We start from the raw sequence: 22,817 nt of genomic DNA on the forward strand, positions 1-22,817 counted from the left end.
CCGGGCAACGCTGGAGAAGTGCGCCCTCTATGTATCTCTCCAGCGGCTGCTGCAGAGATACGCAAAGAGCGCACTTCTGCTACTCTAGACTGGCTCCGACTGACGGAAGAGCGGGGAGCCGGTTCTCGTAGATGCGGGCAGTGGTGGATGGCGGCGTGGGATCGATCAGCGCGTATGGGGCTGGAGGAAGCCCCAGGTATGTATAGAATCTTTTCTTTACTTTAGCTCTGGTTCTCTTTAAAGTTCTTAAAATGCTTTTTCCATTTAGACTTGCAGACAGCGGTAAAGAAACAAAAGCGAATAAAGGTCAAATATTCATTCTTTACACCAATGCAGCAGTATTTGTTGTGTAGTACAGCCTGCCCAGAAACTCCCACTGTCCTGCTAGCATTACTAGCTGCACAAAGCAGGAGCCCTTGTTACTGTCTGCAAGCTGTCTGGCACTCCCATCTTTTTTTTTAATAGAAGCAGTTTTGAATGGCTGTATTTTATTTGCAGATTGCAGTCATTTGAGCAAGCTGGAGAGATTTTGCTATTAATCTCTGAAATGTTTAAAGCTGAAATGGAAAGGGGTGGGCCAAGGCAATCTGTGGGCCTAGAAAACACAAGGCAGACAAAATACCGGGAGCCAATAGTGCAATACATTATAACGCCAGGATAAATGGTGTAAAGAGAGTCAGACACAAATTTCAGGTTGCAAAAAAACTGCAACAATAAGGCTTACAGAGGAAAACCCACCCCCATTCAGGCTTGCAATGATCCTTGAAGGTGGCACTCCTGGTAGTTAGGTAGGTCCTGGGGACAAGAGCTATGCTAAAAATACAACCTCCCAACAGAGGTGTAGTAAGTAATAATTGATAGATGGAGGTGCCCAAAAAGTATAAAATCATTAAAAACAGTTTAAAAAGAAGAGCTGTAGTTGGCTTACCTCTCTCGTGGGTTTCAAGGCAGCCAAAAGAGCCGATATTACTCTACTGAGACTCAAGAGCTTCTGGGTAGGTACAAGTTGTTTGACCCTATTTTGTGCAATAAACTCTTGAATCGAGTTATATTGACTGGTTTTAAATCCATGGGAGAAGTAAGCTAACTATACCTTATTTTATACTTTTTGGGGTGCTGCATCTATCATTTGGTAAATCTGAAAGCCATGGGAGCGGACAATACAGTTTGGTAGGAAAGGTCCTCTTTTCATCAGATACTCTACAACCAGCCAGTTCACAATAAAATATCAGCATTGCTTTAGTTTTTCTTGGCGTGGTTCCTTCCATGATTGTCTTTTCATCAAATCTGCCATTGTAACTCATCTGGTTCAAGATGACCCATCTCTATAAATATGCTGTGGGTCTATGTAAACATTTTAAGGTTGGTAAAACTTGTTGGGATGTGAATTTTTTTGTCAAATGATCCACAATATTTGACTGAAAAATTCAGGAGGAATTAAAATAGGGTGGCACAATGGATAACCAAAGCCATTGCAAATTTTTCGCTAGGCATTGGGAAGGCCATGGTTCATGAAACGCCATGTATTCACGATAACAGCACTTGATTCCTAGAATATTTGGAAGACCTCAGCTCTTGGACTCTTAAAAAATTGTGCATTCAAGAGAGCTGAACTTGATTCCTATGAAATGTATTTTATCATAAACTTACTTTCTAGAAAACAAACAAAAGAAAACCTCACAAACTGGTGCACTGTATACTAACTACAATCAATCAACTGTCCGTTGTATTTTTTGGCATTTATGGTTGACTGTCCCACATATGGAACTCATGGTGGTTTGAACACTCACCCCTTACAGATACACTTGATCCAGTACAATATTTTTCAAACCTCACTATACGTCCATTACAGCCATCATCGGCCAGACATCTGCAGTACATAAGTAGTCTGTTAAGGCAGCTGTCAAAAACAATATATTTTTTTTCAGAATTGGAGTCTTGTTGGCCACTTGCCCCTGGGATTTCTACACTTTCTAAATCTGTGTCTTCAAGCTTAATGTTACATTTTCCTGATTGTCCTTTACTGGTAATATTTTGATTTTTAGGCAATGTGAACACATCTAGTAAATCTTTTTCTGGGCTTGAAATGGGAATCAGAAATGAGTCTTCTTCTTTGACAATGTGGTTTGAAGTAGAATAACTACATTTATGGGAACGTGCACCCCCTGTGGATCTTCTATCAACATCTAATAAAGACCCTACCTCTGAACGATGGTGTTCCGCTACAAGAGATTTCTCACTCGTGGGAAGTAACTCTGGGGTCATTTCAAGAGCTTTTGCTGAAGCTATCACGGTTGGTGGTGCAGTTCTTATTCCAAGGTGGGAATCTGTGGCCCATCTTGTCTCTTCATTATGATTACACCTGCATGATATCCTGTTGTCTTTAGTAATTTCTGTTTGTACCTCCTTATGCCTCACACTAGTACATATATCAGTGACGGTTGATTTATGTCTTTGGCCTGGAAAATATTCTGTATTAGTGCCAAGAGATTTGGTTCTCTTGTGTAGAGGAAAAGCCTTTTCAGTACTATTGTTCTCTTGTGAGGTCCATTTCCTTTTCTGACTGTAGACATCTACACAGGGTACATAGTACCCTTTTTCTGATATTAGACTTGGGGTGCTTTGGGGCAGTGGATCCTCTTTCTCCAGTTTAATGATTCTTAATGGAAGACACATTACTTCTGAAGTGGGGACGTTGCTACAGCTAGTATTCCCAGAAGTTATAATCGGTGGGTCAGGAGGAGGAACTTTTTTCTGTCGAGGTTTATAGACTTTTGGTCTCAAAGCCTTCAACCCGATGGTCTGCTTGTCAGGAAAGATTGTTGGTAGGGCTTCTTTTTTTAAGGAAAGAAGCATACCTCTTTGGTAATAGCAGTCCACTGTAAAATGCTGAGAGCACATCCGGTATAAACCTTTTGGCTTACCCATCAGGATTTTTTGGCAAAACTCATCTATATTATCAAACTCTTGTTGCGTTGCTCGTCTCAATGCCAGCAGCCAAGCCTTGATGGCATTAAGATCACCCGGGAAGGAATGTAGAATGACATTTGGGTCTTTCTTTTTCCAGGAAAAGTTACAGCCCTTCACAATGCAGGAAGGCATTCTGTCTGCAATCATAACAACATAAGCATTAAGAAAACAGCACATTCAAAGTAACATGTTTAAAAATAGTATTCTAGGGCTGGGAACATGCTTCCGAAAACCTAGTCTGAATTTATAGAAATGTATCTAAACTGTTGTCTGGACAATACTGGACCACAGCAAGGCTTGCCAAAATGTTGGTTTAATAAGACTAATGCCTTTTTCACACAGGCAGCTGACAGGTGGTAAATTCACCGTCTGTCATCTGCTCTTCTGCACCGGCTGGGGACTTGTTAGCGGTCAGTACCAGTCAGTTCTAGCCGCTGCCTCGACATGCCGCAGTTCTCTGCCACCGTAACACCACACATCAGCACTCGACATGTGGTGTAACTACCGTTTCGATTTGGCTGCATTTAAATTGCACCCGAATTACACTGGTGAGCGGCAGACAGGAGACTGAACTGTTCGGCAAACGCGCAGTTCAGCCTCCAATCTGAAAGTGGACTTATTCATTAACTTTGTGGTCTATCGCCCAAGACCTCTATACTGAGAGCTGTAAATAATTACATAATCTTGTCTACCTTGAAAAGGTAGGAGGGAGACGATGGGTGGGCTTTCTGTTGACTTGGAATGGGGTTTTTGATAAGGACATAGATGCGGAAGTCTACGACTGAGATGTTGAAAGCTCTGCCTCCATTCCACTGAACAAACAGCTGGCAAGGATGTGGCCATAACATGGAAGACACCCCAGAGATAAGGCCGCACCAACATTATTCAATGGCTGGTGCACTGGCATAATACTGCAGACATCAAACCAGCAAAAGTTTAATCAAGCAAGACCTTTGACGACTAAATGGGCATAATTTAGTGCAAGCTTTCTAAATGTTAAGTTTCCTCTTCAGGCAATATATAGAACTGGATCAGATCCGTTCTGATCCAATTCAGTATAATGCCTGAAGAAGAAACTTATAGTTTCGAAAGCTTGCACTAAACGATGCCCAGTTAGTCATTAAAAATGAAACCTTTTGGACGTAGCTGCTACGTCCAAAAGGCTGCTGCGCGCTCCCGTGCCGCCGCCTGTTAGCCCGGAGATCAATGAATGGTAACACAGTTCCCATTCATTGATCTAAGTCCCCATTAGAAAGACTGACAGCTTCAATGAGAAGTTGCGATCTTTCTGAAGTAAAAAAAAATAAAATTCACGCCCTCCCTTTACTTCCTGTAAGCGTGAGCGCTCGCTTACAGGATGAAAAAAAAAAGAGGCCATCTTGTTGCCAAATAGTAAAACTACATCTACATACAATTTTTTAATAAACAGATATACAATTACATATAGAAATTAACTGTTTACCTCCCACACTCTACAAAAAATACCCAAATAAAAATTTTAAGTAAAAAAAAATACAAAAACATAAATAGGTACCGAAAGGTCTGAACTTTTTTAATATGCATGTCAAGAGGGTATATTAGTATTATTTTTTTAATTATAAGCTTGTAAATAGTGATGGATGCAAAACTGAAAAATGCACCTGTATTTCCAAATAAAATAGTGGCGCCATACATTGTGATAGAGACATAATTTAAATGGTGTAATAACCGGGACGAATGGGCAAATAAAATATGTGGGTTTTAATCATGGTAGGATGTATTATTTTAAAGCTATAATGGCCGAAAACTGAGAAATAATGATTTTTTTTCCATTTTTTTTCTTAATATTCCTTTTAAAATGCATTTAGAAAAAAATAATTCTTAGCAAAATGTACCACCCAAAGAAAGCCTAATTGGTTACGCAAAAAAACAAGATATAGATCAATTTATTGTGTTAAGTAGTGATAAATTTATTTGGCGAATGAATGGGAGGTGAAAACTGCTCGGATGCATAAGGTGAAAAAAAACCCCAAAAAGCTGAAGTGGTTAAAGGTCTTGTCTGAATCAACGTTGGTTTGATGGTCTGCATATGTGCTCCACAACTAACACCGGACAACACTTTACTGGCACAATATGGATAACCAAACATAATACAATAATTGGGTATCCAGATGTATGACTATTTAAGACTGTATCAATAGTTAAAAGGAAATGTATAAATAATATGGTTCAAATAGGCCCCTTTGGAAGCGACAGAGTGAGTGTTAAAGGGAAGCAGAGATGAACGTTTCACACAAAATAAACATATCATTCAATAGCTTGTAAAGAATAAATGATAATTTCACCGCTCTGGTGTGCCTTTTTGAGTGTTTTTTTTTTATCCATTATTGCTCCAGGAAAAATCCTATATGGCTGCCAGCTCATATCCCTTCTGCTTCCGGGTTATGAGTTGTTCTGGATGTGCTGTCTAGGCTCTAGACAAGCACATCTGTGTGCTTTCAACTGTGTGCTTTCATCTGTGTGCTTTCAACTTTATTATTCTGGTATGCTGTGTGGCTGCCTGTAGGAAGTGTCTCTCATAGGAATGAAAATGACTGCACCGTGCACACAGATCACATAGCAGCCACACTTGTCTGTTGTTTCAAACTCAGAACTTCTTTCTCAGCAGAGCAGCCCCTCCCATGTCATCAGAGCTCTGAGTATGCAGAGCAGGAAAGCTGAGCCAGGAGGGGGCAGGCTTGAAAAGACTTCACAGAAGACTGACTCCGCTATAATGATTCCAGGTCAAACCTAGACTGAATGCTCAGTCGGGGATTATTATCACAGCTGATAACAGGCAAATTGAGCAGAGAAGAGTGAAACTAAAAGCAGTGTAAGTGTTTACTGTCATGTTCCCACTGATAAATGTAGTAAAATCCATGAGGGTGCTTTGTCTCTGGTTCTCACACATATCAGGTGTAATTCTACTTAGAAGGCTCAGCCTTGGTTTTTGTTTGTTTTTGGTTAGGGGAAGGAACATGTTGCATATTGACAATTATACTTTACAGCACTGACCCAAAACAAGTATGGAGATCAGCTACTTGGCCCCCCCTCCCACCAAACTTTGGCAGCACGGCGGCGTAGTGGTTAGCACTCTCGCCTTGCAGCGCTGGGTCCCCGGTTCGAATCTCAGCCAGGGCGCTATCTGCATGGAGTTTGTATGCTCTCCCTGTGTCTGTGGGTTTCTTCCGAGCACTCCAGTTCCCCCCCACATCCCAAAAACATACAGATAAGTGTATTGGCTTCCCTGTAAATTGGCCCTAGACTACGATACATACACTACACAATACATACATAGACATGCAACTATGGTAGGGATTAGATTGTGAGCCCCTCAGAAGGACAGTTAAATGACAAGACGATTGTCCAACCTAAACCCCAGCCATAGAATCACTACCCTGTTGACTACTTCTGACCCCTTTAAGCTAGGTACACACACTAGATGACATTCAGTCGAGGCGGTCGTTTAGGACTGTCTATGCCAAGAACCTTGTGTATGTACAGATGTCTTAAAACGTAACCTAAAGATCCGGCACACCACATGTTTAGCAACAATGCCCTACCACATTACTCTCCTCCTTACCCCACCTAGTGGAAGCCACTTCATTGCCCTCCACAGCAATAAACAGAGAGAGAGAGTGTGTGTAGAGAGAGAGGCATACATATGAAATCACCGCTGGGATGCTGGGACTTGGACGCAGGATATAGCCACTATATGACTGCACCTGCACAAGTCCCGGCAGTGTTACTATTCCCCCTCCAGGTCCACGTGAATGGTGCGGAAAGATGTAATTCGGCTTCCAGCTATTGGCTGAATTGCAGTGTTTTAAAAGTAACTTCAGCTCCATCTTCTGACAGCACCGAAGTTACTCCCTGTGCGCCGCTAAAGCCAAAATTCCCATTACGGTCTATGGTGCGCCGGCTGCGCCCAAATCTATTACGGCACTCGAGAGTGAGTGAATGTGTGTGTGTTGTGTTTGTGTGTCGCATTAGGGCTGGTTCACACTTAAACGCTTGCTGATCACCAGCAGCGCTTTGGGGGCAATTGCATTGTGATTCTCGTTCAGCTGAATGGCAATCAAAACGCAAATCACAGCAAAATCGAAACGAATGTGAACCTGCCCTTAGACAGCCAGGAGGTAAAACCCAGGGCTTTGGTGTGGAAACAATTTTATGAACATAGTCAATAGTTTCATAAACTATAAAATGAGAAGTGGAATGCTTATTGTACCAACTCCACAGCAATAGCAAAATCCCACTGCTAGAGTGGACTAGTGACATTAGGCTGCAATGGCATTATTTCTGTCCCCAACCATCCCAAATGAGGGGGTCCTATTGATTGTTGATACCCTGTGATGGGGAGGGGGGCATAGCTATCTACCTAGACCAGCGGCTCCTAAACTGCCTTTTCTCTATAGTGCCCCTGAAGACTTCTCTTGGAATGTGTATTAAAAGTTAGGGCCCGCTGTGGCCGTGACTGCGCGCTGCGCTGGTATAAAGTGTCTGCATATTAAGACTTTATACACACCGGAACAGCGGCCTCCCTGTCCCCGGCAGCACCAGCACCCAACCTCCGGAACTACATGAAGACCAGGCGTGGTGTGTCTGTATTAATCCGCCAGCGTCTATCACCACAGCATTGATTGGCGCATCAGTCTTGGTCTTCTTGTAGTTCCGGCTAGGAGACAGCAGGGGGATCGGTGCTGCCAGGGACACTGTTATGCCTGCAGTTTCCGGTGAGTATGCTGTCTTCTTTGCAGGAACCACTGAACAGCATTGCTTGGGTGTTCTGATATACAGGGGCACTCTGCAAAATTGCTGTTCTTGAGAGGGAGGGATGACGGCACTATATATTACTAACTTACTTGTGGGACACTGCCTTTTTTTTTTGGGGGGGGGGGGTACTCTGCATATTGCTACAGTATTCAATTTATCAGCTACAAAAATGACTGTTCATCACTAATTCCTCTTATTTCTTTACAATATTCATTTATAGATTATGTAATCAGTGTTTGCCCATTGTAGAATATTTCCTCTCCCTGATTTACATTCTGAAATGTGTCACTGGTGGTGTCATCTTTAGTTCTGCCAGGTGATCTGTATGGAATGTTCGTTACTGAGCATTCTACACACAGAGGGAGATACTGCTTGCTTGGAGGTTGGAAAAATACCTTATTTCCCACAATGCAACAAGCTTCACAGTCAGCTAACTGTCAGAACCTTTGTCATGGCATCACACTCTGGGAGGGATTTCACTACAATATCAGTCACACAGAGCCCTCTGATGATCTATTCGAGAAAAGGGGAAGATTTCTCATGAGAAAGGGGGGATCAGCTACTGATTGGGATGAAGTTCAATCCCTCGTTAAAGTGCTCACCACTTGACAGGTGCTGCTGTATCGAGATAATAATTCATCTGTCAGTGGCTGATCAGTGTACATGTGGCTTAGGCTGTGAAATGCCACACAGTTCTTTGCCTCAAGCACACTACTTCTCTGGATTCTGCTATTATAGAGTATTCTCACATACAGTTAAAAAAGGAGCTGTACTAAAAATAACGTAATTACTAACATTGCTTATTTTCTACAATATTACTTTACTCTATTGTAATTAAATGATTAAATTATTAGTCAGTGTTTGCCCATTGTAACATCTTCTTTCACCCTGATATACATTGTGAAATGTATCACAGGCGGTGACATCTTTACTCCTGCCAGGTGCATCTCTACGGAATGTTTGAATGCTCAGTGTTCCGAAGCCAGTAGAAAAAATACCTGTCTCCCAAAATGCTCTGGTAGGAGAATTCTGCATAACTTAACAGCTTGGCGCTAGTCTACTTTAGGCAACCCAACTGGAAACCTCTTAGGGAACAGTTCTCCAATCACAGTACCCTCTTACAGCACAAGGTGTTGTGATTGGCTGAATAATGTGGGCGTAGTTTACTACAACCTATTTGAAACCTAGCAGATCGAGAGGATGCCATTCCACCAATCACTTTAGATGAATTTCCTTATGAAGTTTCCTGCTGTGTTCCGTAAAGTGAACTTGTGACAACAGCTTAGGCTAAATATTACTGGGAGTGCAGGGCTACATACCAATATATAAATATAAAAAAGATGGGTAATTCATTCTGTTTAACACAGTTTATTTTATACCTTATTGGAGAGAAAAAAATACATCAACTCTGTTTAGTTAATTGATGGCTATTGGTTTGTAAACAGTACTTCCAATGTAAAAGCCAACCTGTCATGTAAGACTTAATGCTGCAGAATCAGGGCTCTCAGGGTTAATAACTTGCCTGCCTGCCTGCTTGCTTGTAATTTATTAGACAGGTAAAGCGCTGCCCCCTCCAGCAGCAAGGCTGCCGCAGCCATCTTTCCGAAGCCTCCTGAAGCTCTGTGGCTACCCCCACATCCGTTGCCGCTGCCCAATTGGCATGGGGGGGGGGGGGGGGGGCATGGCAACGCAGGTAGGCATGGCTAGACCTTTGGAAGACTTTTGAAAAAAAAAGTGTTGCTGCAAATTTTCCATGGGTGGGGGTGGTCAGGGTGTTCTGCGGAGTGTCACCTTTCTAATTACGGCCAAACAATTGAGTTATTAAACCCGGATACCCATTGATCCTGGCATCAGAGCCTTAAATAACAGGCTCTATCTTTTGCACTGGAGTTCCTCTTTAAAGGGACTCGGAGCTGACAAAAAGAAAAAGATTTATACATACCTGGGGCTTCCTCCAGCCCCATCCGCTTGGATCACTCCCATGCTGCTGTGCGCAGCTTCGGGAACCGGGTCCCCGCACTTATGTCAGTTGGCTCCAGTCTACGCAGGAAAAGTGCGCTGTTTGCGTACCTCTCCAGCAGCTGCTGGAGATACACGTAGAGGGCGCACTTCTCCTGCGTAGACTGGAGCCGACTGACGTAAGTTGCTTGACAACTCCTTTAATGAAATGGTGATTGTTACCTACTTTCAAATACAAATTGAATATAGCAGCACCACTCAGAGCATTTACCCAAGCAGCAGCCCTCAGAGCACTTACCCAAGCAGCAGCCCTCAGAGCACTTACCCAAGCAGCAGCCCTCAGAGCACTTACCCAATCAGCAGCCCTCAGAGCACTTACCCAAGCAGCAGCCCTCAGAGCACTTACCCAAGCAGCAGCCCTCAGAGCACTTACCCAAGCAGCACCCCTTTAGAGCACTTGCCCGAGCAGCAGCCCTCAGAGCACTTACCCAAGCAGCAGCCCTCAGAACACTTACCCAAGCAGCAGCCCTCAGAGCACTTACCCAAGCAGCAGCCCTCAGAGCACTTACCCAAGCAGCAGCCCTCAGAGCACTTACCCGAGCAGCACCCCTTTAGAGCACTTGCCCGAGCAGCAGCCCTCAGAGCACTTACCCAAGCAGCAGCCCTCAGAGCACTTACCCAAGCAGCAGCCCTCAGAGCACTTACCCGAGCAGCAGCCCTCAGAGCACTTGCCCGAGCAGCAGCCCTCAGAGCACTTACCCAAGCAGCAGCCCTCAGAGCACTTACTCGAGCAGCAGCCCACAGAGCACTTGCCCGAGCAGCAGCTCTCAGAGCACTTACCCAAGCAGCAGCCCTCAGAGCACTTACCCGAGCAGCAGCCCTCAGAGCACTTACCCGAGCAGCAGCCCTCAGAGCACTTACCCGAGCAGCAGCCCTCAGAGCACTTACCCGAGCAGCAGCCCTCAGAGCACTTGCCTATTTGGTTTTGTCCAGCCAAGTGTGACTGCAGGGCTCTTGTATTGTGCTGCATAATGGTGCATTTTCTATGTCATTACATCACACTGACTTCTTTCCTGCAGGAATGTTACGGCTTAGAAATGCAAACCTATAAACGAGATTACTGGCTGTTGTTAATGGATATATATAAATGAAAGTCTCAGGATGGCAAAAGATGGACAACCTGCGGTTGAACAGATATTAAGCCTCACCCTGGACATTGTGTACTTGATGACTGGAGAGGTAAGGAGGATTCTGCCAGTGTCTGGTAATCAAGCTGGGGTTAGACTCACGTGGGCACAGTATGACCATGCACTAGTGGCTCTAGCTAACTGCATAGAAACGGTGTATGGCTGCTCTTGTACATGACGGATATGTAGAGTAATTCGATCTGTTCAGCTGTTTCAGCTCAGGAATCTCTTCTGCCACGGCAGAGCTGCTAATTAGTAACCACAGGGTGTTAAAGGAGACCTGAGATGCTTATAATAGGGGTATTTGTACTTACCTGGGGCTTCCTCCAGCCGCATGAGGTGTGTGGTCTCCCTCACCATCCTCTCTGTCCGCTCCATTATTTTGTAATCCCCCCACCTTCCCCCCGGTAATCAGTCCGGCCGTGCATTTCTGCGCACACGCATTCCTCTTGCATTCCTGGGTACAGAAGTGAGTCTGGGCCACGCATGCGCAGAAGTGTAACCACAACAGGTCAGATTACCGTTTGGGGCGGGGATTACAAGACAACAGAGCAGCTGGAGAGGACAGTGAGGGAGCCCACACACCTCATGGGGCTGGAGGAAACCCCAGGTAAGTATAAATATCCCCCATTATAAGCGTCTCAGGTACACTTTAACCTTGTATCTGCTTCCATGAAAGCAGGAAGTAGACACACTGCAGATGTATTGCAGAATTTCTATCAGCTGTAACAAAGAAATGTTTTTCTTTAAAAGGTGTTGCGCATCTTTTAGAGCAGAGAGGAAGTTCTGAGTTCAGGTCCGCTTTAAAATTCTTAAAAATTCTAATACAATGCACAGATACAATGCCTTGTTCTGAATGTGTTTTTCTAAACATGTTGATTGTGAATGTGCGCTCATTTCTGTTAACAATACACCGACCAGACTGGAGAGGTGATGAGGATTCTGGGAGTGTCACATGACTTCACACTTGTGTGTACAATCCATGTTGCTTATAACGATCACTGCTATATATAGACATTGCTGGAAAAGTTGTATGATGATACCGTTATCTGTTTTGATGAAACAGAAATCAAACTGAAGCGCTGAGAGAGATTTTAAGGAAGTTTTTTTATTAATTTTTTATCACACAGAATTATGTTGTTTTCAAACTCACTGATGGCTGGGTTGCACATAACCTGAAGAAGAAGCAAGGCTGCTTTTTGGAGTCCCACCCACGCACCCTCTCAGACTCCTGACAGAAAACGTGAGAAGAAGATTCTAGAAGTTATTCACAAGATGGTTGAGCTGCTGACAGGAGAGGTGAGCATTGCTGGGAATTATGGGACATTATGTAAAAAATAAGTATCAGCAGCACCGCTTAGAAGAAAAGTAGCTCTTTATTGAACATGCAATTAAAATCAGAAGCGACATGCCTTTTGAGCTCGCAAATTGACAAAGAAGCATGTCGCTTCGAAACAGCGGGCTGTAGTTACCTTCAGCCCATTGTTGACATGTGATTTTAATTGCATCCTATACAATAAAACCCGTGTTCCTGCGTCCTCCTCTTGTGTGTCCCTGTGTCCGTGCTTTTGCATACCGTGCATGCGCAACACGCGGGCGGCCGTTAGGACAGGAGGACGATGGAGCCAGGGGGCAGGCGTGGGCCGTGCTCACTTGCGCGCTGACATGCAGTGGTGGCAGGTGCGGAAGGGGAGGGGGGTTGTGAAGGAGGGCTAGAGCCCATAATTGTAATGGGCTTAGGTCTACTAGTGTTCAATAAAGAAATACTTTTTTTCTAAGCGGTGCTGCTGATACTTGTTTTTTGCTATTTTGATCTCATTGGGCAACGAGCTCTAATCAGCTATAGCACGCTTGTCTCCATTTGAGTGCTGGGCCTAACATTTTTGCATGGGACATTATCCAGAAATATTAAGCGATGTGCCTAGATAGTGACTGTACCACTGTCTCTTTCAGGTTCCCATAAGGTGTGAGGATGTTGCTGTCTCACTCACAGTGGAGAAGTCACTGAGCTTTGATGAACAGGAAGACCTATGCCAAGAGCCTTCCCCAACCCTTGAATTTCAAGGTAAACACACTTGTGTATAGCAGGTTTCAGCACGTGCCAGGAACGGTCCCCCCTCCCCCCCCCCCCAGGTCAGATACGGAGTAGCCCATGCTTTTTTCAGGTGTGTGATTCATACTATCCTAAGATCAGCAAGATTACAGGCAACTAGTAATGTTTAAAAGGAAATAAATATGGCTGCATCCATATCACCATATCACTCTCTTTTCAGGAGTACTTGAAGTACACCTGACCTGAGGCATAGCTACATAAGATAAGCATGGGAGGGGGGCGGGGGGATTGGAGTGGGTATGCGCGGGGAGAGAAACCTCTGTGCATTGTCTGTTCCTCACCTTACCCCACCCCCCTTGAAAAGCTAAAGTAACATTTTCAGACTGTAAGAAGTGAAAAGCTCATGGTGGCTTCCATATTTGTTGTCTAAATCAGTGTTTCTCAGCATTTTATTGGTATGTACCCCCTTTAAAACCCTGTACTCACCATGTACCCCCTATTATCACAATTACCCCTTGACAAATATATATTTAATCGTAGTACATGATAATTGGTTCTAAACAATTTCCAGGCCTTTACTATTGCTATTAATTAGCTAAAATACTATTTTGGGGTTGTTTAAATAAAATGTATCATTTTTCCAAAACTCTAAATTTGTTATTCTTGGTTAAGTATACCAAGCCCGAGTACCCCCTGGAACCATCAGAAGTACCCCCTGGGGTACGCGTACCGCACGTTGAGAACCTAGGGTCTAAATGACACGCCTAAAACAAGTATACAGCTAATCCAGGCAGATTTTAGTCAGATCATCTGATCTGCATACTTGCTCAGGGTCTATGGCTAAAAGTATTAGAGGCAGAGGATCGGCAGTAAAGTCTGGCGATGTGCATTGCTTGAAAGGAAATAAAGCCTCCATATCCCTCTCACTTCAGCTGTGTAATGGTGCAAGGAAGAGGAGGTACTATATTAGGAGTTTGATAGGAGGGGACATCACAGCAAGCCCGCCTCTTCCTGTGTGAAAATTTAACAAAAACATTTTCAAGGAGTGATTACGGAGACCAGGGGAAACGAGGAGAGGAAAAGACAAGGCATAGAAGTATGTGGATCCAGCATAAATGTACCTCTGTGCTTACCTTGGGGAGCTTTGCCTCAGGTCAGGTGTACTTTAAAAGGAACCTGAAGTGAGAGGCATATGGTAGATGCCATTCTTATTTCCTTTAAAACAACACCAGTTGCCTGGCAGTCCTGCTGATCTTTTATGCACCAGTAGTGTTTAAATCGCACACCTGAAACAAGCGTGTTGTAAATCCAGTCACACTTCAGTCAAACATGTGATCAGCATGCTTGTTCAGGGTCTGTGGCTAAAATGATTAGGCCTAGTGCAAACTACAAAGCGCCAGCGCTAAGCGCTTTTGTCAGCAATTTTGTGAAGCGATTACCAGTGTTTTGCAATGTGCGTTTTTCTGCAATCGATTTTGTATGCGTTTTTGTTTTGCAATTTTGTGCGTGCAGACGAACCGGTAGTGCACTCTTTGATCCGGAGCTGAATGTCTTTTAAAGCAAATTTGCCTGAAAAACACTCACAAAATCGCTGTTTAAATCTCTTTTAAATCGATATGCGATTTGTCCTTTACCTTGCATTGAAGCGCAATCACCCAGAAAATGGTCCAGCACCCACATTTCCGAAAGAAAGCTCATTGCTCATGTCAGAACCCTAACATTGGATTTCATTACACGAGCGCTTTTACATCGCTTTTAAAAAAGCTATCGATTAAAAAAAAAAGCTCAAAACGCTCATAAAGCATGATAACTGCTATCACATCAGTTATCACGCGAACTGGCGCTCGCAAACATTTTCATGTGATGGGCTTGATTCACTAAACCGTGATAACTCATATCACCGCCATGCGCGTTTTCACACGCAATCTTGAATTTTTGCCCATGATTGCGCCAAAAAGTTTGCAAAAAACGCGCGTGAAAACGATTGTGCGGCCGTGATATGAGTTATCACGGTTTAGTGAATCAAGACCGTTATCAAAGTTAACACGCCTTATCAGAGTAGCATAGCCAGCGCTACGAACTTATGCCGAATAATTGGCAATGACGAGTGCTCCACTCGTCCTGCCCTGAGCCCCTGCGGGTTCATAGCGCTCACTATGCTGCTCTAATAAGGCGTGTTAACTTTGATATAACTTTGATAAGGTGTGCTATTTGTCTTATCGCGGTTTAGTGAATCCAGCCCAATAAACGAACGTTTGCGCTGCGCGTAATGACGTGCACGTTTTACGTGAAAAGCACATGTGATCGCGCGATAACCTTTGTTTATCATGTGAACTAATGCTGTTCACGTGTAAACCTTTGCGTACGGCAGAGTGCGTGATAACTGCTGTGATAACATATGATAGCAGGACAACCAGGCAATTTGCATTGATTAAAAAGAAAATAAATATGGCAGCCTCCATATTCTTCTCACTTTAGGTGTCCTTTAAAGAGAGCCTAGAGTGGGCTCAAAAAAAAATTAGGCTACCTGATCCACATGGCTGAGCGGATCAGGTAGCCGCAAAAAACGCTCCCTGCTGCTCCGGTGGGCTGCAATATCCCACTTTCACTTGCGTGACCTCTGCACTGAGAGACTGTGTTCTCTCTCACACAGTGCAGGGAGGCGGGGGAGCAGCAGAAGGCGCAGCCAGGGGAGAGAGCTGCCCAATGGCAGCTCAGGAAACCCTGCAGGAATGCCCCTGGCGTTTTAACTACTTGCAGACTGCTCCACCCCAATTGGCGTGAGCAGTGCGGCAGCCCCAGGATCGCTGCACGCCAATTGGTGTGAACGGCCGACTATGGGGTTAGCAGGAGTTCGCGCGCACGATCAGGAGACTTAGACGGCGGGTAGTACACTTTAGAGAGTGGGACATTAGAGAGTGATCGGCTCTCATAGGCAGAAGCCTATGACAGCCGATCGCCATGATTGGCAGGCTACGAGGAGAGAGGGAGGTAGGGAGGGGAGATAATAAAATAAACAATATTTATTATAAAAAATAAAGCAATAAATATTTATATTAAAAAAAAAACATCTGGGGGGGGGGGACGATCAGAGAAAAGGGGGGGGAGGGAAATTACTTGTGTGCTGTGTTGTACGGCCCTGCAGCTTTGCCTTAAAGAGACTCCGTAACAAAAATTTCATCCGGTTTTCTTCCATCCTACAAGTTCCAAAAGCTATTCTAATGTGCTCTGGCTTACTGCAGCACGTTCTACTATCACCATCTCTGTAATAAATCAACTTATCTCTCTCTTGTCAGACTTGTCAGCCTGTGTCTGGAAGGCTGCCAAGTTCTTCAGTGTTGTGGTTCTGTGATGCATCTCCCCCTCCAGGCCCCTCTCTGCACACTGCCTGTGTATTATTTAGATTAGTGCATCTTCTCTCTGCTCTATTATCTTTTACAAGCTGGATAAATCCTCCTCTGAGCTGGCTGGGCTTTCATATACTGAAGAATTACATACAGGCAGAGCTGTCTGCACACTGCAGGAAGAAACAGCCTGACACTTCAGTGGAAGATAGCTGCAGAGGGAAAGAAACACACAAATGATCTCTTGAGATTAAAAAGGAAGGCTGTATACAGCCTGCTTGTGTATGGATGTATTTTCTATGTGTACATCAACCTACTTCCTGTTTTGGTGGCCATTTTGTTTGTTTACAAACAAACTTTCTAAAACTGTTTTTAACCACTTTTAATGCGGCGGGGAGCGGCGAAATTGTGACAGAGGGTAATAGGAGATGTCCCCTAACGCACTGGTATGTTAACTTCTGTGCGATTTTATCAATACAGATTCTCTTTAAAGCTGCAGTGGCCTATTTTACTAAAACTGGCCTGGTCACTAGGGGGTTTAACACTGCGGTCCTCAAGTGGTTAAACCAGGAATTCCTCTCCCCTTTGTTTACCTCATAGTTAGCGACTATAGCTCTAAAGCGCGGTGGTGAGGGGGCAGAGTGTGGCGGTTGGGGGACACAGAGCCATGTCATTAGGCAGAGAACATGCCTCTGTGTCCCATCTGCCCCCCATATCCCTGCCTCGGGTTCTCTTTAAGGCCTTGGTTACTTTGACGTTATGTCTGAATTTCACCTTCGCAAAGGATACATGTAGAGTCATTTTGGGCTGTTTCACATGGCTGGCTGACAGAACTACAGCTGTCTATCAGCTGCTCCTGTTTACTTGCCATGCTGCTAGCACCCAGCACTATAGGCTGTCGCATCTTCATGCATGTTCATTAGAGCGGGCAGCAGCTGCCTGCTAGACGTGACACGCCCCATATGGCAACCACTGAAGCATGTGTGTGGTCACAAACGCTCCTATTTGTCTGCGTTATAGCACAATCGGAAGGCGATCACTCATGGCAACTCGGCGGCTAAACGGTACGGTAAAAGTGGCATTTCACCACCCATCTAAAAGAGCTCTCAACCTAATCTTACCATACATTGTAATGGGAAACTGGTGTGTTGAAATTTTAAGCTCAAGTATTTCTATAATCACATTAGTTATACATCTTTACAAAAAAAAGTATACAGTATAATCTCATTATAGTCAACATTTTGGCATAGTAAACTATCTCTTCTGGTCCTGGCTGGACAATCTCCATTATAAGTATATGGGTGCAACGACTTGTATAGTAAACTCTGATATAATAAAACTTCTGTTATAGTAAACATATTTTTTGGCCCTACATGATACTGACTTTGGATATAGTAAACAGTGGGCGGTGCTTGCGTCATATGTCAGTGTGAAACCCAAGGTCAGCTGCTCTCTTCAGGATGGTTGCAGGTGAGTTGATGCCTAATAACATTTATAAGACAAGAAGAATGGCAGCAGTGCTGGATATACAGTACTATACAAATAAGCAGCCTGGGGAAAATGAGGAATAATGTGAACATAAATAAGAGGATATGGCGAGGAAAGTAGCAGCGCTACTTAACTACTTAAAAACAGTTTGTAGTTTCTTGGGGGGGGGGGGGGGGGGGGTCAGTGCACCTCTGATTGGTGGCCATTCGGAGGCGGCCTGGTAAAGTGCTAATCCACCTTTGCGCAATTTTGAATTTTTACTTGGTAGCGCACCCAGACTGTGCATATGCATAATTTAGGATTAGTTAGTGTTATGGCCCCTCCCATGGGGGATGACTTCTTCGCAGTGGGAGGGACAAGTACTTAATAAGTTGCATGCAAGCTATTACGGAACCAACATCCTCCAATGGTAGACAGGTGCATTTTATTTGAATGCTGGGTGTGTATTTTATCCCACTAGTGGGGCTTGCGCTCTCAAGCAGGTAGTCATAAGGATGCAATCTGTTTTAAGTAGCGCTGTTTCTTTCCTCGCCATGTACAAATGTAAGTAACTTTGGTCAGCTGCTCCCATTTAATAGCATTGCTTATTGATGTTTATGCAGAGCTTCTATTTGGTTTGAAGGTGCGTTTGTAGTTTCTTGAGGTGGCTCAGCGCACCTCTGATTGGTGGCCATTCGGAGGCGGCCTGGTAAAGGGCTGATACTGAGTGGAATCCATGCGTCCCTCAACTTTGACAAGATTCCCAGTCCCTGCACTGGCCACACAGCCCCACAGCATGATGGAACCACCACCATATTTTACTGTACGTAGCAGGTGTTTTTCTTGGAATGCTGTGTTCTTTTTTCTCCATGCATAACACCCTTTGTTATGCCCAAATAACTAAATTTTAGTTTCATCAGTCCACAGCACCTTATTCCAAAATGAAGCTGGCTTGTCCAAATGTGCTTTAGCATACCTCAAGCGGCTCGGTTTGTGCTGTGAGCGGAGAAAAGTCTTCCTCTGCATCACTCTCGCATACAGCATCTCCTTGTGTAAAGTGCGCCAAGTGGTTGAACGATGCACAGTGACTCCATCTGCAGCAAGATGATGTTGTAGGTCTTTGGTGCTGGTCTGTGGGTTGACATTTCCTCAGTATGTTCCTAACTGTGGAAACAGACAGCTGAAATCTCTGAGACAGCTTTTTGTATCATTCCCCTAAACCATGATGGTGAACAAGCTTTGTCTTCAGCTCATTTGAAAGTTGTTTTGAGACCCTATGATGCTACTCTTCAGGGAAAATTAAAAGAGGAGGGAAACTTACAATTGACCACCTTAAATACTCTTTCTCATAATTGGATTAACCTGTGTATGCAGGTCAGGGGTCATTGAAATTACCAAGCCAATTTGAGTTCTAATAAATAGTTCTAAATGTTTTGGAAGCAATAAAATGTCAACAGTGCCCAAATGTATGCACCTGCCTAATTTTATTTAAACAATTATTGCGCACTTTCTGTAAATCCAATAAACTTCATTTCACTTCTCAAATATCACTGTGTGTGTCTCCTATATGATATAGTTAACTGACATGTTTTATCATAACAACCAACGATTTATACAGCAAAATAATGATGATTAACAATGTTGTCCAAACTTTCGCATCAGACTGTACTTAACCTTGTAGTCCACCAAATGTGCAAGTACTTGTACTGTACCTACAATGGGAGGACAGATTTGCTCCTTTGCAGCAGAGAATGTACCAGGGCATGCTGGTCCATTTCTAGGACAATTTCTGATAAAGTACCTTTTGCTGATCCCTTGGAGTTAACGATAATGAGATTATACTGTATTTTCATGTTAATGCTTAAAAGGCTTCCGATGCGAGGGGGATTAACAGATTGTACTTTTTACAGCCCCTAGCAGCAGTCTCGGTCCCTCGTCGCAGCCCCGGTCCTCCTCATTGTCCTGCTGGCTGCCCGCAATGATCGCGTGGCCGCCGGCGGGTTGGCTCTACTGCGCCTGCGCATCCACATCATCTGATGCTTACTGCGGATGCTCACAACTATTGCGCAGGTGCAGTACACGCACCAGATGATGTAGACGCGTGGGCACTTGCAGAAGAGCCCACCCGCCGGCAGTGGTGCAACCATTATGGGCGGCCAGTGGGACAAGAAGGAGGCCCGGGGCTGTAGCGAGGGACTGAGACTGCTGCTAGGGGCTGGAAGAAGTCCCAGGTGAGTAAAATCTGTTTAATCACCCTCCCACCGGAAGTCCTTTAAAGAGACACTGAAGCGAAAAAAAAAAATGATGATATTATGATTTGTATGTGTAGCACAGCTGAGAAATAAAACATTAAGATCAGATACATCAGTGTAATTGTTTCCAGTACAGGAAGAGTTGAGAAACTCCAGTTGTTATCTCTATGCAAACAAGCCATTAAGCTCTCGGACTAAGTTAGTCCTGGAGAGGGCTGTTATCTGACTTTTATTATCTCAACTGTTCCTGGACTTTTACTTTTCCTCTGCTAGAGGAGAGGTCATTACTTCACAGACTGCTCTGAAAGACTCATTTTGAATGCTGAGTGTTGTGTAATCTGCACATATTATAGAATGATGCAATGTTAGAAAAAACACTATATACCTGAAAATAAAAGTATGAGAATATTTTCTTTGCTGCTAATCTTCTAGTAATTATTCATAGTACACAACCAATTCACTATATCATATTTTTTTTTCGCTTCAGTGTCTCTTTAATGGTAATGGAACAAGATAGACACATAATTTATTATTTTTCACATTTGTGTCTCATTCCCAGTAGAGACGGTTCACTCCCCTGGTGCAGTGGAAGGTCTACCGACTACCAGTTCTTTAAGTGATTGCCTAATCGAAGGTCAAATTATTAAAAGAGTCAATGGTAAAGAAGTCCCAACAGTAATGGAAATGGACATGGGGAATTCAGCAGAAAATAGCTGTGATCAAAATGGCACTCAAGATGGAAACACAGTTGCCAATATTTATAATGACCATGGCTATACAACGGTATGTACTGGAGATGTTCTGGAGTCTATGGAAAATGGCAACATTGTCACTATTTTTGCTCCCGCAGAGGATATGACATACATATCTGAAGTTACAGAGATAGCCATGACTTGTGATGAGGACCTGACTTCCGATGCCAACGTCTGTATTTCACAAATTGGGTTTCCAGACGTTCTTGGTGAAGTGGAGGTGATTGCAACCCCAGGGGAGGAATTCCTTATGTTGAAAAAGAATAAGACTTTGACCTGTACTAAACTGCTGCACAGAAGAAAACGATCAGTTAGTTCTGAGAGTGAAGGAGCTATGCGACAAAAGTTAGAACTGAAATCGGCTGAAGGTCAAGATAAATTCTCCTGTTCAGAATGTAGCAAGAAATTTTCTTGCAGGTCATTATTGGCTAGACATGGAAGGATTCACACTGGCTTAAAGCCTTTCTCTTGCCTGGAATGTGGGCGATGTTTTAACAGGGTGGAAAATATGGCCGCCCACACCAAAATCCACAGAGGAGACAAGCCGTTTGCTTGCTCATGTGGGAGAGTCTTCCTTCGAAAAGAGAGTCTCATTCTACACAAAAGAACTCATTCGGGTGAGAAGCCTTTCTCGTGCACCAACTGTGACAAAACCTTCACAAACAGCTCTGATTTGGCCCGACACAAGAGGATTCACTCTAAAAAGAAGCCCTTTTTGTGTTCAGCATGTGGAAAGTGTTTCACGAACAAGGGTGATCTCAGTAGGCATCACAAAACCCACCAGGAGAAGATCTACCCATGTCCTGAGTGTAAGAGACGTTTTGCAGTGAATTCAGATCTAATGAGGCATCTTCAGCAACACAAAATTCCATCAGCTAAGTTTGCCTGCACAAAGTGTGATAAACAGTTCCCATCTAAATCAGAACTGGCTCGCCATATGGTGACTCACTCAGAAGAAAAGCCATTTGAATGCACTGAATGCGGAAAGTGTTTCAACCGGGCCTACAATCTAGATGCTCATCTCAAGACTCATAGAGGAGAAAGGCCCTATCCATGTGCGGAATGCGGGAAGCGCTTTCTACGGAAAAGTCAGCTGACCTTACATGAAAGGACTCACACTGGGGAAAAACCTTATGCCTGCTCTGAATGTGGTAAGCAGTTTACTGGCAGCTCTGACCTGGTCAAACACCAGCGCCTCCATACAGGCAAGAAGCCGTATTCCTGCGACGAGTGTGGCAGACGGTTCACCAATAAGCCAGACCTGACAAAACATAGGAGAACCCATAGCAAAGAGACACCTTTTGTATGTGGTACTTGTGATGAGTGTTTTTCTGAAAGCTCCACCCTTCTGAAGCATCAGAAAATTCACTCTCAAGAACGTTCATTTTGTTGCGCAGCCTGTGGGCGGCTCTTTTTGAGCAATGCTGATCTTGTTCGACACGAGAAGGTCCATTCCGCAGAAACACAGTTTTCGTGCTCAGAGTGTGGGAAATGTTTCAAGCAAAAGAATAGTCTGGCCAATCATTTGGCTGCACACTTGAAAAATAACTCAAAACTTTTGCCAAGTAAAGACCACGCTGATGTTTAGAATTCTTAGGGAACATACTCAGTCATGTCTATATGCTTCATCTTATTTATTTATTGGGTGTAGTGCTATAAATACTTTTTCCTTTAAATGAGGAAAACATTTAATATAAAGAAAAACAAAAGTTTGCTTTCCTAAAACAGAAAGAATTTGCGATAATTCAGGTTGGAGTGAACTTGAGATGTCTCCCAGAGCAACACTGCTGAATATATGCAAAATAACCATTGTACCCTTAGAAGCTAAACACACCTCCAGAACCGCTGGAATGCAATGATGTGTCAGCTTGTTAATTTGTACAGAGCCATAATAATCCAACATGCATACAGACTGTTTCGGATTGTTTGATCCTCATCAGTGCATGGCATGGATAAATTTGGCTCTATGGAGTAGGGCTTGTGAATCCGAGAGGCACAGACTAACCAGCAAGCTCATGGTGACCCAGAACTCATTGGAG

The 22,817-nt window shown here is 43.9% G+C and overlaps 2 protein-coding genes across 4 annotated transcripts; one reads left to right on the forward strand and one right to left on the reverse strand.

The window, feature by feature from the left end:
• Window positions 1-220: 220 nt before the first annotated feature.
• On the reverse strand, window positions 221-7,588 carry LOC137536355 (uncharacterized). Its single transcript, XM_068258536.1, has 2 exons — window positions 7,517-7,588; window positions 221-3,107 (listed from the first exon to the last, which is right to left on the reverse strand). Exon 2 carries the CDS (start codon window positions 3,100-3,102, stop codon window positions 1,741-1,743), a length of 1,362 nt encoding a protein of 453 aa, XP_068114637.1. The 5' UTR covers window positions 3,103-3,107; window positions 7,517-7,588; the 3' UTR covers window positions 221-1,740.
• A 76-nt stretch (window positions 7,589-7,664) lies between these two features.
• LOC137534595 (oocyte zinc finger protein XlCOF6-like) lies at window positions 7,665-22,817 on the forward strand. 3 transcript variants are annotated; one of them, XM_068256173.1, is made up of 5 exons: window positions 7,678-7,724; window positions 10,803-10,962; window positions 12,041-12,209; window positions 12,864-12,975; window positions 20,586-22,817. In XM_068256173.1, exons 3-5 carry the CDS (start codon window positions 12,186-12,188, stop codon window positions 22,364-22,366), a joined length of 1,917 nt encoding a protein of 638 aa, XP_068112274.1. In that variant the 5' UTR covers window positions 7,678-7,724; window positions 10,803-10,962; window positions 12,041-12,185; the 3' UTR covers window positions 22,367-22,817. The 3 variants fall into 3 exon arrangements, with proteins under 3 accessions (XP_068112275.1, XP_068112274.1, XP_068112276.1); XM_068256175.1 differs by having other exon boundaries at window positions 20,589-22,817; XM_068256174.1 differs by lacking the exon at window positions 10,803-10,962 and having other exon boundaries at window positions 7,665-7,724.

The sequence above is a fragment of the Hyperolius riggenbachi genome, chromosome 10 (assembly GCF_040937935.1).
Source record: "Hyperolius riggenbachi isolate aHypRig1 chromosome 10, aHypRig1.pri, whole genome shotgun sequence".
Lineage (NCBI taxonomy): Eukaryota > Metazoa > Chordata > Amphibia > Anura > Hyperoliidae > Hyperolius > Hyperolius riggenbachi.